Source organism: Castor canadensis, chromosome 13 (genome assembly GCF_047511655.1).
Source record: "Castor canadensis chromosome 13, mCasCan1.hap1v2, whole genome shotgun sequence".
Taxonomy (NCBI): domain Eukaryota; kingdom Metazoa; phylum Chordata; class Mammalia; order Rodentia; family Castoridae; genus Castor; species Castor canadensis.
This window is the reverse complement of record NC_133398.1, coordinates 24,941,700-24,958,724: the sequence shown is the minus strand read 5'-3', so window position 1 is coordinate 24,958,724 and position 17,025 is coordinate 24,941,700. Positions and strand designations below refer to the sequence as shown.

Sequence of the window (17,025 nt, the reverse complement as noted above, 5' to 3'; positions counted from 1 at the left end):
AGGAGAATGCTGGCCACACAGAGAAACCATTCCCCATTCAAACATGAAGCAACAGACCTTACATTAGTGTCCTGAAGACTGGATTTCTTATTGATATTTACAAACATTGATTCTTCTTTTCCAATCTGTTAAAGAAAACAGTAAGGTTAATCAAAACTGAGTATCTAGGCATGCAAAAATGTTTTCAAGTCTCTTATGGTCATCCTCTCAAAACACACTAATCCAGGGCTTTCCAAGCAGGTTCCTGTGTCCCCGTGAACACCACTCCTACAGGTGACAGTGGGAGCCATTAGGTGTGGCCATTATGTGTGAAGAAAAATAAAACAACTTTCCTTGCTGCAGGACTTCTCAGAGACTGTAAGATGCTAAATGTGTATTCAGATTGCTTCAAGGGGATTAGTGAGCAGTGTTTCCAGAATGACTGCTCCTTGCACCATCCTGGGAAACAGTGCTCTGAAGGTACATCACTCTCTCCTCCCTTCCTGCTTTTAGAACCTTCTGCTATATCTGTTTGGCCAGGATATTTTCTTTTCTTTGTACCTATTTCTCACCTTTTCCTAAACTTTGAAAAATGAAGCATTTCCAACACACTGTACTTCTTCACTGGCAAAAACTGGAGCCCTCTATAGCTGATGCATAAAGCATGGGGCCACCAGGAACAGGACAGAATCTTCTAACGTAGGTAATATTAGCTTTGTCAATTATGAAATATATGTCAGTTTCATTTGTTCTGCAATCGTACAAAATGCATACTTTAAAACAGTGATGGCAGTAGAAGTAAGACAGAGAATTTGTGGCTATAACTCTGATATAACTGAGTTTGCAATGAGAAGTCAACCTGACCATTCTACAAAAAGTGCTTCCACCATTATCTGCAGGTGATCAGTGACCAATCTGATTGCTTATATCTGAGATCAGTATTGTTGATGTCTCCACAATGGTAGCACAAGGCACTGTTTTCTTAAATCTTTACAAAAACCTAAGGTGGTACTGTAATCCCCATGTTACACAGCAGGAAATGGGCTCAGAGAGATTGACAAGTCAGATGACATTGTGATAAACATCAGATCCATTCACACCTAGACCATGTGACTTCCAAACTTGAATTCTATACCTTACAGCTTCCTGCTTACATCACAACCCCTAAGTGGAAGAACATTTATACATTTTCTCTTGTTTTTCATGGTACGTTCTGGAAGGATCTGAACTATTCAGATTGCTACACACATGAGTGGAGACAATAGTATAATGGATTACTGAAACTGTATCCTTGGCAACATAGGCCTTCATATTAGCTTCATAAGGAATGAAAAGCATTACATATTTTCTGATGAACTCGGAGATAACTATAGCTTTCTATATGCTGTTTTCAGGGTAGGGATGGTAAGTGTTCACTTTGGAACACCATCAAGAAAATGATTCTGAGAGCTGGACATGGAGGTACACACCTATAATCTCAGCTCCTGGGAAGGTAGAGGCAGGAAGGTCACAAATTATAGGTCAGCCCAGGTAAAAAGTTAGCAAGACCCTGTCTTGAGAGAACAAAACACAAACTAAAGAGCTGGGGTTGTGGCTCAAGTGGTAGAACGCCTGCCTAGCATACACAGGCCCTGGGTTCAATTCCAGTACCACAAAAATAAATAAAATAAAATAAGATTCCAAGGCTGCATTTAGGGATGCAGGGAGCATGTAGTGGTCGCTATATAACCAGTTATCTTTGTTATGAGTACAAGTGGGGGAATTTATGGTGGTTATTAAACAATCATCTCTCATTGGCAAACTCACCTTCTGAACCACTACTTTGTGGACCTGGGCTGAAAACCAGCAAATTCACTTCTGCTTTACCAGCAGGGGCGCCAGCGGGGAAGGACTTGCTCCTTCCTGTCTGCTTCCTGTTCCTGTGGGACACCCAGCCTGGCCCTGAACCCTGGTGCTGCTAAGTCCATGTTACAATTTTCCAGCACTGACAGATCCAGTGTCATCATGTCCACCTTGGACACAGCACAGCTCGCTGACTGCTCTCCCCCTCAGAAGCTGGAACCAGGACACATGGTTCAGCTCAGAGGCCCCAGTACTGGCCATAGAGATCCCTGCTCAGAAGCCCCCTGCATGGGCTCCTCCTCTGAGCATCTACATTTTAATATTGACAGCATCTTTGCTCCCTCAGCTGTTAGGATGGGACATACTTCCTGAACCTAGTCCCTCAGCGTTGTGTGAATCAAAATGGGGTCCTGGGAGATAGGTAGAGATGCAGTCATTAGTCCCCACCCTGACCTATTCAATCCCTGGGGCTGTTCTCCTGCTGGCTCGCACACATTAACATGTGACATCTGCTCCTTGCAGTTCTCCCTCCTCTTTCACTTGTCCACCTCATAACTGTACACCAGTTAGTCATTCTTACATTAAAATTCTCATTCATGCACCACATGTGGCTCTGACTCCAGGAAACCCTGACTGACACCACATCACAGTCCTTTCTCTTGCCCTTGAACATGAAATCAAAGCAAAGCACACCTGGGCATTCACCCGAGGAGCATTCTCCAACTGCGCTTTCAAAATGTTGCACTTCACGTGATCCACCACGGGGGAAGGCAACAGTGGGCTCTGAAGGGTCTTCTCCGAAACTTTCTTCTCTTCAGCCTGAGGCAAAGCAAAATATAGGTGACAGATTATTTTTTCAAAAGGTTATGAACAAGGACAAAAGAAAGCATATGCATTAACTTTACCTAATAATTGCAACAGTGAAACAGCAGAGAAGTAAGTGTCCGAGTAAGGGTGGTTGCTAAACCATCATCCAGATGCACCTCTGGGCCTCTATTTTGTGGACCTGGGGCTGAGAACCAGCTTATTTTTGCTTTGCCAGCAGGGGGCACCAGTGGGGAGACTTGCTCCATGCAGTCTGCTGATGCCACCATCAGCTCCTATGCTTGAGCCAGTGTTTTACTGTGCAGAAGATTCACAAGCATATCTCTTTGGGAGGCAGCGAGAGGATGGATCAGGAGTGGGGAAGTGAAGGTTCAAGGCAGGAAGGGATTGTCCACGATCATGCAGTGAAAGCCAGTGACAGGACCAGGACTTAGTTTCAACCTCCCTACACCCACTCCAGCACTATTTTCCCCATAACTGCTGCCTCTGACATAGAAAGACCCTGCCTGTATGATTTGTAGAATCAAGGGGGAAAGTGCAAAAAATCTGTTGATACTTTTACAATAAACCTGGCTGGAAACTATGATTCTCAGCAAGGAATTTGTATCTATGTTCCCTTAGTTGTTTTGGTGTGGGAAGATGGAACCCGGGGCCTTGTCCAGGCTGAGTACTACTCTAACCACTGAGCCATGCCCTCAGCCTCATATTACGTTAGTGTAATTTGGACTACCTTCTCTGCCATTGCCATCTCCCACCTATTAACTGAACACGTACCTAAGATTCACGTGACCCAGTTAAGGTGGGTTACCCTGAGTTTCATACGAAGCATGTTGAAGCAATAATATCTTTGAAATCATAGGTTGGTAACTATTGCATTTATTACCATAGTCATAATGATATTTACATAACTATTAAAATAAAAAATACCCATCGATGAGTGTAGCCTGAAATCATCTTCGATGGTACACACATCACTTTTTTTTTGTTCATCATACCTATCACGGTCACTGCAAATCCCAGTACAATATCAGGCTGGGAACAGAGCAGGTGCCAAATAAACAGTGACTGTGTGTTAATGTGTGTTAACAGTGTTGTTATTACCCAAAGAGACAGATGTTTAATAAGAAAGGCACAGATTATGATTATTAGAAGTCAATTCTGTGTATCAGGACCATGACAGCCACCATGTACCAGGACAAGAATAAAATATTCTAAGGCCCCAAGGTTTTTCAGGTTCTGACATTAATGTTATTCACTAAGTACTAAGGAGTACTGAGGGTCTCGGTACCCCTTGTAGGAATATTATGAATGCCACAGAGGAAGCATAGGGCAGTGGGCTGGCAGACATTATTTAATAAAGAAAAGGGGACACAAGAGAGAGTTTCCCAGTGGGACCTATGGACTCACAGAGGAGTTTGTGGTAGAACAAGCAGAGCCCAGCAACTTCATTTACTACCAAGACAGGTTGAGGCAGAAGTTCTGGATTTGAACCTCAACTTTCCCTTTCTAGATGATGGTGATGGTGACAAAAAGAAAAGCAATGGCGGTAGTCAATATTACTGAGCTCTCGTTAGCAGCAGTATTAGCATCCATATTAGCGTATGTGGTATGGGGGATTGAACCCAGGGCCTCTACTTACTAAATGAGCACCCTAACACTTGAGTATTTTTTTGTTTGTTGTTTGTTTTTTGAGATAGGATCTCCTCAACTTTGCTTGGGATGGCCTCAAACTTGAGATCCTTCTGCCTCTACCTCCCCCATAGGTGGGATTATAGTTGAGCACCTGACTACACACTTCATATGTGCTGTCACTGAATCCTCTCATTTGTCCTTCCATCTGAAGGCAGGTACTGCTATTACACCCACTTCAGTAAAAAGTAAAAGATGTACATGACCTGAAAAGAAACCAGAGTATTATCATACATGAAAAAATAAAGCAGGGCAGTAGGAAGTCACTTGCCTAAGGTCACAGAAAAGGTAAGCATAGGAGCCAAGATGTACAACCAGGAATGGTGACTTTGGTTGACTCCAAAGCCCGAGTTCTTAACCACTCAACCATACCAGCTCCCCTTAACCTCTCTGCCTCAGTTTCTTCCTTCGTAAGATTTTTAGGATGATCAAATGAGAAAAAAAAGATATGAATGGCACGTATGCTAGATGCTTTGGTTAGAAAGAAAATACAGCGCTGGCATGGCGATACACACTTGTAATCCCAGCTATTCAAGAGATGGAGATAAGAAGGATTGAGGTTTCATGCCAACTAGGGCCAAAAAAAAGTTAAAATGAGAGCCTATCTCAAAAAACAAGCCAGGCGTGGTGTTGTGTGCTTACAATTCCAATTATGCAGGAGGCATATGTAGGAGAATTGCAGTCTGAGGTTGGCCTGGGCAAAAGCATAAGACTCTATCTAAAATATAACTAAAGTAAAAAAAAAAAGCCTGGGGGCATAGCTCAGGTGGTAGAGCATCTGCCTAGCAAGTCCAAGGCGCTGAGTTCAAACCCCAGTACTGCAGGAAAAAAGAAAATACAATTAAAAAAAACACATCAAATGTGAGGACACAGCGATTCTAAGCCAGTGAGTTAGGCTTGAAGACCTGGCTCATTTGCCTGGACTCACTTTCCTGAGGGATTTCGCTTTCTCCTTGAGGCAAACGAGTAACTTATTTATAACTTATTATTTTGAAAGGTGAAGTTTGTAAGTAAAGACTTTGGATAATTTATTCTGTGTTTGTCAACTCAGTTACATTAAGATATTTGTTCCACACTTAAAATGGATATTTTCATTGAGGTATGAAGAGTTAACTTTTAATTAGGCTTCAGTTTTTTTAACTAATACCCTGGGATCCAGGAATTAAATTAGTTACAAAGCCCATTTGAGGGTTTTGACAGTTGCTTAAGGGAATGTAGTTACACTGACAGTAACGACCGAAGACCTGCTTAAAAAATTGGAATGCAGCTAAAATAAGAAAAGAATAGCATTGAGCATTGATTTTCACCTTCTTAGTCATTCTAAACTGCTTTTTTGGACATAAAATTCAAGCTGGCTTATTCCTGTTCCATCTGGACAAAGCAAGAGCAGTAATGTTAGCTGTATGTATTGACTCAGGTAAAGGCCAAAATAAATTTTGGAACATTTGTGCCCCGTTGGGTGACTTTTTGTTTGTTTGCAAGGTGTCGCTACAGGAGATTATAAGGCCACAGTTCCAGCCTGGAGGATGGTCTCACAAATTTTGTACTTTCTGTCTTTTGAATGACCATACTTCAGGTTCAATTTGTGTGACTCAAGTGGTAGAGTGACTGTGTAGAAAGTGTGAGGCTCAGAGTTCAACCCCCAACACCACAAAATAAATAAATAAATAAATAAAACTAGGGGGAGGTACTTTATCATTCACTATGGCACAGTGATTTCAGAACACAGAAACGTGAGATGGGCATGATGACACAGGCCTCTAATCCCAGCACCTGGGAGGCATAGGCAGGAGGATCCTGAGTTTGAGGCCAATCAAAGCACGAGTCCCAGGCCAGCCTCAGATACATGGTGAGACTCTGTCTTAAAAAACAAAAATAAGCTGGGTGGCTCATGTCTGTAATCCTACCTTCTCAGGAGGCAGAGATCAGGAGGATCACAGTTCGAAGCCAGCCCAGGCAAATAGTTCTTGATTCCCTATCTTGAAAAAACCCATCAAATCAAGGGGCTGGCAGAGTGGCTCAAGGTGAAGGCCCTGAGTTCAAACCCCAGTACAGCAAAAAACAAGTCAAACCAAAACAAAACACAATACAAATGAATGACAATTTGGTGCTGATATTATCATAGTTGGAATTAGGCTATCTGTTTGAAGATGTCATTTGGAGATAAAAGAAATGATCCCATGCATATTTAAATTGTTTAACCAATGGTTTACATGTTGGAAATCTGATGAGATTTAAATTCCTGTGGTCATTGTGAGTACTCCTTTAGAACTGGGTAAAATGACTTCTCATCACTAAATTAAGAACAGAAGTCTATCAGCACCTTAGAAGAATCAGAATGTGCCATCCTTAAGGCTGGGGAAGAAATTTTTGCAAACCATCCAAGCCAGTGGCTCCCAATTGTGGGGTCATGATGACAAGTGAGGTCTTTATTAATGCTAAGGAATCAGAGCCTGAAGTGATACACTTTGCTTAGGAGTTAGGACAAAGTCAAAGTGGCCTGCAGGGAGGGAGGGAGGGAGGAAGGAAGGAAGGAGGGAAGGAAGGGGAAATCCCTCCTGGTGGAGACCCATGAGCTCGGAGGCCAGCCAGGGTAATCGGTACAGGCTGGACGCGAGCACCTTGCCATGCTCCTGGCAGGGCTCTGGCCCACACCTTGTTGATGTTGATGTGCAGGGCGGGCCAGGGTCCAGCAGCCTTCACTGTCTCCAGTTCCAGCTTCTTCAGATGAGCGGCAGCTTCGCTGAACAGGGCAGGTGCTCCCGGGTTCAACTCTACAAAGTGGCCAGAACAGACACAAAGGAAAGGTTGGAAGGACAGAGAGACATCAGGGATGAGGGACTCTTACCTGAACCTGACTCCCAGCACCCTTCTGCCTGCCACCACCTCCTCCAACTTGATGCAGTATGAGAGTAAAGATTTCATAGCCAGACTCTCCCACGTGAGCTGGGGGTCCCTGGGAAAGATGCCTCATCTCACTACGCCATTTAAAAATGAGAATAAAATTACTCACCTTGTAGGATTGCTGTGAATATCGAGTGAGGTTATTCATGTATATTTAAATTCCATTTAAAAATGGAAATGCACTGTGCAAACTGGAAAAAATTAGTGTTTGTGCTAATGGGTATAAAATGTGCCTTTAAAAGCCATGTTGCAGTTTTAAGATCAAGTCCATTGATTTTGACTTCTGTACTACTTTGGATTCGTTTGCCACCACTCCTCCCTCCAGCTTGAATTTATTAATATACTAAATATTCATTAAATATTAAATATTCACTGCATAGTAAACTTTGTGCCAAGTATTGCTAGCAATTGGTATCTGGGTGCTGAAATAAAGGTGAATGAGACACAATTCTAAGACTGGAATGTCCATGAGATTCCAAATAAAAGTAATACCAGGTTTAATTAATTGCTATAGGAGCAAGAGACAAGGCACTCCAAAGCCAGGAATGGGGAAGGGGTGACAGGCAATGTTTCACTGATAACACATGAGATGGCTTCTGAGGGATGTACAGGAGTTCACTAGGGCAGAGAAAAACCTTCCAGGCAGAAGGAAAAGCATTTGCAAAGGACAGTGCTGTATTGGCACAGTATTTGGTGAGAGAGGAGTGGTTCTGTGTACTGAGAGGATGCTGGGGAGTGGGGGAGGCTGGAGGCCTTGTCTGAGCCTAGACTATGAAGCGATGTCTGCAGGCAGCCCTTATCCCAGGACAGTCAAGAATAATGGAAAGGTCTGTGCTCTCTGGTGAGCGCAGACTTTGCAGCTTCTGGATGGAGTCCTCACTGAAGTAGGAGCCCGTCAGGAGGCTGCTGTGATTACCCAGATGTGAAAGAATGGAGCAGGGACCTGGGGAAGGGCAGCAAGGGCGGCAATGAGGGCTCTGAGTTTAGATTCTTCATACCAGGTGGGTTATGAGTTCCCATTTCCAGTTAAGCCAGCCCAGACCCCTAGCACCTCTCCCTGTGGTCCATAGGTGAGGACAGAGTGACCCATTCGTTTTCACCAGCTCACAGACTCCTAAGTGTTAGGCTGGGAGGTTCCTGGCAATCACTTGACATCCTCTATCCCATTCACAGACGAGGAAACTGAGGATTGGAGAGGGGACCTGGTTGCCAGGCAAGAACCCAGCATTGCGGCCTGGGGACTCTGGCCTCTACCTCAGCGCTTTTCAAACCCAGTGTGAAAAAGATAAAGTTCTATCCCCATCAGAGATAAATTCTTTGATAAAATATACTACAAATGCGTTTCTAGAAAAATAAAATAACAGATGTAAAAAATTCAAGCCCATTTTTTGTTAGATTTAACAGATATGGAATGACTCCATCATATTGCTAACCATGTTTATAACTGTGACTTCTCCTACTGGGGCCTGCATCACAAGTGACACCACCTTGCTCTCAGAAGTGGAGGATCAGAAAGGGGACAGGACAGGTTTCCTATAATCAGGATAGTGGAAACCCCAGTCACCACCTCCCCATTTCTCTTTTTCAGTGCTGGGCATTGCCCAAGGAGAGACCTGCTAGGAAGGGAGGAGGAATTGGAGATTCTTGGTAATCTACCATGTCTAGATGGCCCTGCCTAAATGCATCAAGCTGCTGTCCCCTCCGCTCAAACCTTGTGACCAGCACAACGCAACACAGGCAAGGTGAGCACCAGGAAAGCCACCCCAGTCCCACAGCCTCGCCCCACCCCCTTGCCCCACTTACTGGTAAGGGGCTTGCTGCTGGAGTTCGGGGACCTCAGAGGCCCTTCTTTGCTCTCTAGGGTCAGTGAGAGGCCGTAGTGGGAGTGGTGCTGGTGCTGGTGCTGGTGCTGGTGGTGATGCCTTCCAGAAGCTTTGGGGGGGAACGGTGTGCCCCCGTTCTCCTCAATGCCAAATGGCAGCCGGTCCGAGGGGCTGAGCACTGGGGAGGGGAGCGGGTAGCTGTGACAGTGACAAGGGCAGGATTTAGAAAAGCAGGATTGATTGGTTTATTGATTGATGATTTTTTTTTGAGACAGTGTTTCACTATGTAGCTCAGACTGGCCTTGAACTTGTGGTTTCTTACATTAGTCTCCCCAGTGCTGGAATTACAGGCATGTTCCACTGCATTCAGGGAAAAGTAGGGTTTAGAAAAGTCTTGTGCGTCCTTTATAGGATCAGACACCAAGAGAAACAGATTCACCAAATAGAGCTCTATTTAAAATAGATTATAGTTATATTGTATATAAAGAAAAAGAATGAAGAAGACATCTGTATATTTCAGAGACCTGACACTTTGTTCCTTAAAAAAATTTTTAACTTTGAGATAACATAAAAATGAGTTGTATTTTTTAAAGACATTCTCTAAACAGAGGAAGAAATAAAAACAATAATAAGAAATAAGCTTTACATGATCCTATGATAAGATTGTGCTCCAAACTAGAAGTTTCTCTCCGCCTATGCCAACATGTAGAACACCTCTGTTGACATTACTGCTCTGGGTCCCAGAGCTGAGACTCAAGGCTGACCAACCAGAATCCTTCATCCTTCTAGCTAGAATGACTCATTCTGGGATGTGATCCATCAGATACTCAGATGGTCCCAAAGAATGAACAATTCCCAGAACCACCACCACCAAATATATACATATATATAACTTTATGACAATATTTATATAAGTAATATTAGGTATACTAATATCATATAATAAAACATCTACAGCTAAAAGTTCATTTTTTCCTCTGGCTTTAAAAGAAAACATTTTGTGGGTTTGGACAGTACTGTGGACCCATGGCACTGTGCTCACTGTGCATAATTAAGAAGCCAGCCCTGGCTGTGAGGATAAATTTGGCTTCTCATGACCATGTTTTCTGGACATAAGGAAGTAGAATCTATGGGAATGATGTCAAGACACAAAAGATGAAAAGATGAGCAGAGATTAGAGGCAGATGGAGGAAGAAAACACTTTAATGGTAGCATTTGAGTACCTAGATACAGCCATACCTGAAGCTGATACTACTGCTGCACTTTGTAATTATAAGGTTCAGAGACTTTATTAATCGATTAAGGTACTTGGGTTTCTCCCATTTATAACCCACATGCTCTAAATCAGTGTGTGTGTGTGTGTGTGTGTGTGTGTGTGTGTAATTTCTTTTAGGTAGAAGAGGTAGAAAGAGCTGTCAGCGGCCTAAGGAATAAATGTGCTGTGGCTGGAAGAGCAGGGTGTCGAGAAGAGAGGGAGAAAGAGGGAATCAGCAGCAGGTGAGAGTAAAAAAGCAAGCCAGGGCTAGTTGGGAGGGCTAATTGTGCCAGTAATCACCTGGGCAACAAGGCACCAAGGGAAGGGTGGCAGCCATGCCCTGGGATGCTCCGGAAACAGAGTGAGCAGGGCCTGTCACTTGGGGACACTGGGGAAAGAAAGTATCACAGATATCGCTGCTGCAGAGGCAGAATGTACTCCAGAAGAAATGACATTGTCCCCACTGCTTCAAGAGCTGGAGCTCTGACCCATGCTGATTGCTTCTGAAAACTTTGTATGGACAAGCACATATGCCACGAAACATACCCAGGGCCAGCAAAACTGAGTTGGAGCTGAAACCCTGGGCTCTAGACCTAGTCCTGCTCTTGCAGTGGAACCTTGGGCAGTGGCTCCGGACCTCACTTCCCTCATCTGTAGCAAGAGGTAGGTTAAGAGACTGCTGGGCACATTTCCAGATCACCCTTTCTCCCAACTGTGCCAGCTACTTTACAGAAACGAGCCCATTTTGTATGTGCATAGGCCTTTGTTCCTTAAAGTATCTGGGAAGGAAAGGAGGGAGGGATACAGATAGGGAGGGAGGAAGAGAAGGAAGGAGGAAGAAGGAAGGAAGGAAGAGAGGGAGGGAGGGAGGAAGGAAGGAAGAATGAAGTTAAGAAGCTGGGATTTGACAACAGCTCTATCTACTCTAAAGCCTGTTAACATTTTTTTCCTGTCTCTCGAATACATTGAAAATGTTATTTGCCTTACGAGGGTGCAGAGGCCAGGAGAGTGAATGCCCTTTGCCTGGGAGACTGGAGAGACTTTCCAGCCTAAGGCTTGCCTTCCCCTGCCCTCCATCCTCACTACTGCCAACCTACCAAAAATCTGAGTGGGCACTGGAACTATCCAGGCAGGAGGACAGATCAGAGGGGCACTGAACAGGAGAGAGTGACCAGGTAGAGGCACTAGCTGGAAACATGGGAAACCCCATGTTTCTTAAACTGGAGGACCAGGCATGCAGTGTCATTAATAGAAGAAAGGAGGGAGAATGAGGCTGCTTTGACGAGCTTGAGCTTCAGATGGCTTACAATGGGAAAGGCCCAGGGAAGGATGTCTGGTCACAGAGATCTGGCATACACTCAGGGCTGGATGTGGAAGGAGTTGGAAAGCTTTGAGCAAGAGATTGTGAAAGGAGGCGAATAGATACCATCTCTGATGCCAACTCCAACTGATCCTCACTCCCTGTCCAGCATGCAAGATGAAGGGTTCTGAGATTGTGCCCAGCTCAGAGGGAGAGTGCTGTGATTAGTGATGTCTGCCATGGACCTGGGAGCACACACAGGTACCAATGTACTTGTCTTTGCAAATTAAAAGTGTGCAGTTTTTTATTTCAAGGAAGCCCAGCGTGTAGAGTCAAACCGTTAAAAAAAAAAAAACTATATATGCAGGAAGTGAGAAATTGCACTTAATAACATGTCAAGTAAAACATGCAAGTGTGACTTTCATCTTACAGTATCTAAGGGGCAGAATGAGAAACAGAGAAATGGGAAGAGAAACAGATGAGGGTCAGAGAAGCTGCCAGGGGCTGGACCCAGAAATCAAGTTGGGTTAAGGGTCTTTCAAAGAACAAAGGCTCCTAAGCAGGTGGTGGAATGATCTGGAAGCATCCTCTGCTTACTCCCATGGGGACCATCCTAAAGATGCTAGCGTGGAGTTTTGTGGGGGTATGGGTCCATTAAGGAAACTGCTTGTGGCCTCATGGATTGTTCCCTGGAGAATTCCTGGAAGCGCCATTGCCATAGACTAAGATGTATGTAGTATCTATGAGGTTGTGCAACTGTCCTGTTGACCTCAAAGAAGGTCAGCCCATGACAGAGAGTCCAAGGGTACACAGGAGTGCATGAGCCCCAGGAATGCTGACCAAGGCTCTGGAGGTCAGGCCAGATCCATGCTCACTGCCATCAGAGACTTGAGGCTTTGGATGGAGGTGTCTGGAATTCTGAAAAGTGGTCACAGGTACTAATTTCAGAGTGGGTAACAAAGGATGGACATGCAGGTTTTAGCCTCTGCTCTCATGAGTGGACAGGAGAGAAGGAGTGTGACATGGAAGAAGGAGCTGCTGTGTGGTCGGCACTGTGAATGGCACCATTATTGTTTAGTTGTCACCACTTTCCTGCCAGGATGCTGCTGATGCCTCGTCTGATATCGGGACTCGCAAAGATGAGTAATGAGTCCTGTTAGTCAACTCAAAGGAGACTTGAACTGGAGCTATTCCTCTCTTCCCGTTTCTCAGGGGAGATCTGGCTCCTATTCTGCCTTCAACTCAGGAGTAGCAGTATTGCCACCAGGCTGTGTCCTAGGGGGCTTCACTGTCTGTGTTAGCAGTGGGTGCACTCCTCTGCAGAGCCCAGAAGGATGGGGGCTCCTCCATTCCTGCCTAATCCCACCCATGCTCCCTGCCAGAGCATGCTGCAGGTAGAATCCCAACAGCCTCAATGATCCACCACTGGAATTGCAATCAGATGCAGGGAGGGTGGAACCCAGGGCTGAGTGAGCAAGGTGCTCTGTGGAGCCACACATAAACTCTGCAGCTCAGTCAAGTTCCTAGCAACACGGGCTTTGGGGAGCAGTATTGGGAATCTAACCCTGAATAAGAAATGGCAGAGTTTTAGAAATAGAGCTCCTCAGATATCCTCCAATTTAGTGGTTTTAAACTCTGGATGAGTATTAAAATCACTAGGGGAAGCCCGATACGCTGCCGGAAAAGGCAAATGCTTCAGTCAGTCAGTTGAAAATAGCCTGGCAGTTCCTGAAAAAAATTAGAGTTACCATAGGACCTATCAATCCAGCTCCCGGATATATGCCCAAGAGAAATGGAAATATGTCCATGCAAAAACTTGTGTGTGAGCTGGGGGCATGGCTCAAGGAGTGGAGGTAAGCACAAGGCCCTAAGTTTAAACTCCAGTACCACCAAAAAGACACGAATGCTCACGGCATCATTATTCATGATCACTCAAAGGTATGAACAACCCAAACTCTATCAACTGAATAAACAAAATGTGATACATCCGTACAATGGGTGTAAAACGGAATGAGTTAGCAATCTATGCTCCACCATGAGTGAACCTTAGAACATTATACTCCATGAAAGAAGCCAGATACAAAAGGCCACATGTCGGATGACCATCTAAATGAAATGCTTAGAACGACAACTAGAGAGTAGATTTGTGGGTACCAAGGTCTCAAGAGTATGGGAGAAAATAAGGAGTGAGTGACTGCTGAGAGCACTGAGTTTCTTCGAGGAGGAATGAAAATATTCCAGGATTAGATTGTAGCCATGGTTGTGCAACTTTGGGAAAATACTTGAAAACACTGAGTTGTACAATTTAGGGAATTGTATGGAATGTGAAATACATCTCTTTTCTTTGGTGGTACTGGGGTTTAAACTCAGGGCCTCACACTTGCTAGAGGCAGTCTACCCTCAGAGCCATATCCACCCATGAACTATATCTTAATAAAATCTGTTTTTTAAAACCACTAGGGGAGATTTTGGAAGATACCAATGCAGGCCCTAACCAGACCAAATGACATAGTCATTTATCTCTAAATCCATCCTGTGGCCAGAGTTGAGAACCGCTGCCCTTGTCCAACTTCCTCATTTTGGCATATGGCCCACTGTGGGGCATGAGGCGAGCAGGTCACACACTGGGAACTAGCCAAGCCTGGGACACAGTCCAGGACTCCCGTTTCACTGCTCGCCACCCCAACTGCTGTCCATCTGCTGTAGATTCCCATCTGTCTCAGCTTCTATTTAAGGCAGCAAATTTACTTGTCAGGAAAATCCAAGTCCTCCTCAGAACCCACTGGCTGAGACTGCCTCGTGTGCCCAGCCATACGTCTTGTCTCCCCAGCCACTCAGGAAGCTCTGTAGAAACAGAGACTTCCCATGCATAGACTCCCCTATGCTAAGAAACGTGCTATGCACACAGCAGGTGCTCAGTAATACCGGTGAGACAGAGAACAGAATGACATCTCAGTGCACTGGATGAATATTCCAGTGCAGGCAGGCACAAGGATGAGGGCGGGGAAACCAAGTCTTTGCCCTCAAGAGGCTCACTGCTGCTTTGGTAAGGGCAAGCAGGGGGGTGACTCAGCTCAGCTTGGGCACTTGCAGAAGAGGAAGACATGCTGTCTGATGTTCTGCAGGATGAGCAGGAGTGGGCTGGGGGAGGGTGTGGCAAATACAAACGCCTTGAGCTGATAATGCACCTAGGTGGTGAGGGACTTGTCACAACTCACTATGGGCACAAGACTGAGCTTCCTACTACCACTATCACTTCATTTTTCACCTTTGGATTATGAGCTCACAGGGACAGATGTATCTTCTGTGAGGTGAAGTTTTAACTTTTTTCCTGAAATGAAGAGCCAATTGCTTCAACTTCCCCTAAAGAATCAGTTCTTGCCCTACAAACTTGAAATGCCATCTTTGCTGTGCTGACCACTTTTCTGAGTGTTATCAGATCCATTTCCTGTTGCATCCTACTTACACTGCTTCTAGGGAGTTTGACTGCACTTCCCAGGAACCATACCCTCTGACTTGTGCATGGGATTGGCTAATGGGAGCATTGACAGAAAGTAGAGGAAATTTCTCCCCCATCTCCTTGTGTCTCAGTGATGTTTCCAGCAACAGCCTTGAATCTCTGTGGCTCTAGTACCCACTTGATTGGTTTCCTGTGTCCCTAGCTCTTCTGGAACACTGCCATCTCCCTTTGTCCCTCTAGCCTGGGGGTGATAAGCAGGTTCTGGGTTGCTTCACTGCCTAAGTTAGCATCTTAGTTTTCTCATCCTTTGTTTAACCAATTCCCTGTATTAAATTCCCTCTGTAAGAAATACCTAGAGTAGTTTCAGTTTTCCTGATTGCCCATGACTGAGATAAAATACAAACCATTGCTGAATGCTAATGCAGCAATGACAAGTGAAAACACTCCCAGTGTCCAGGGCAACATTCTTTCTGAGCCTAAAGACTAGAACTAATCTTTAACGCAGTGAAATGTCTTCTGACTACTCTTTCTCTTAGACTTGGATTTTTTTCTCTATTCTTTTTATCTTCTAGTATATTCCTTGTTGACTATTTCACACTCTTAATGATCTGTTTATTGCTAAGCTGGTATTAGATTGTCTTAATTATTTTTGTTTTAACATATGCTTTTCTGTGTGATGTTATAAATCCTATCCTCTAGCCTACATCATTCCCTTTCTTTTTTCTTGGCTGTTATCATGTACTTAGCCTTCCAGATTACTTTAGAATTCAAGTTTACTCCCCCAAAACCCCACTGAAATTCTGAAATATTGTTCATTTGAAAGAAGGTATTCACAAGAAACATGACATTTCTCTGTATTTACTCAGATCTTTTTAAAATGTCATTCAGTCAAAATTTTTAACTTTCATTTAAGGGATGGAACATATCTTACTAAACTTCACTCCTAGGGACTTTTCAGTTTTGCCACAATTTCAAATGAAATAGCATGATTACATTTCCCCTATTTTAAAAATAATTAGATATACAAAGCTACTTGATTGTAGAGTATTTCTGTGTCTGGCCACTTTGATGAACTCTTATTTTATGTATTTATTAACTGTTCATGTGTGTGTGGGGGGGTGGGTAATGGGTATTAAACTCAGGGCCTCATGCTTAAGCAAGCGCTCTACCACCTGAGTCACACTCCTAGACCTGAACTCTATTAGTGGGAATTCATTTCATATTTTAAGATAGTCACCTGAATTTTTTTTCTTTTTTGGTGTGTGTATGTGTGTCCTGGGCCTAGCACCCTGAGCATGCAAGGCAGGCACTCTTCCACTGAGATATATCCCCAGCCCAGTCAATGACTTTGTTCTTCCTTTCCGGTATATATTCCTTATTATGTTTTCCTGGCTTATTGCATTGGTAAAGGCTCCAAAATGATATTGGATCTGAGCAGTCAATCCTTGTCTTAGTTCTGCAGTCTGTAGATGACCTAGTGTTCAACATGAAATGTGGCTCCTGACAAACTCCACTTATCAAGTTAGACAGTCCTACTTTTAGCTTACTAAAGATCTTGAAAGATTACCAGAACTTACCCCAAGTAGATCTATACTGTTTCTTAGTGAACACTCCTTCCTTTACTGGGTGCTTAAAGAAGACTCTGTCCAAGACTTTCCCTAGTGTCACCACTAAGCTCATCAGCCCAGTTTTGGGAATTTATTTTCCCACATATAGCACCTTCCTACTTACTCTTTGGCATTTCTCCAAGACTCCAAGGTTTTTCCAAGGGTGCTGAATGCTACCTCAGCAGTGACAAATGAAAACTCCCCCAGTGGTCTGGGGAGCATTTTTCTGAGCTTAAAAATGTGAACTAGTCTCAAAGCAGTGAAATGCTTCCTGACTATTCTCTCATTCTCTCTCTCTCTCTTATCTTAGACTCCACTTTCTTTCTCTGTTCTCTTTACCT

General features: G+C 44.1%; 1 protein-coding gene across 4 annotated transcripts in view; it reads right to left on the bottom strand.

The window, feature by feature from the left end:
* The window catches only part of Epb41l4b (erythrocyte membrane protein band 4.1 like 4B), a 132,152-nt gene that overhangs the window by 31,450 nt on the left and 83,677 nt on the right, over positions 1-17,025 (bottom strand). For all 4 annotated transcript variants that reach the window (XM_074051307.1, XM_074051308.1, XM_020175896.2 and 1 more), the window contains exons 16-19: positions 9,043-9,260; positions 6,991-7,109; positions 2,515-2,640; positions 58-125 (exon numbers count right to left, since the gene is read on the bottom strand). In XM_074051307.1, the coding sequence (XP_073907408.1) occupies positions 58-125; positions 2,515-2,640; positions 6,991-7,109; positions 9,043-9,260 (531 nt within the window). The remainder of the gene's footprint in view (positions 1-57; positions 126-2,514; positions 2,641-6,990; positions 7,110-9,042; positions 9,261-17,025) is intronic.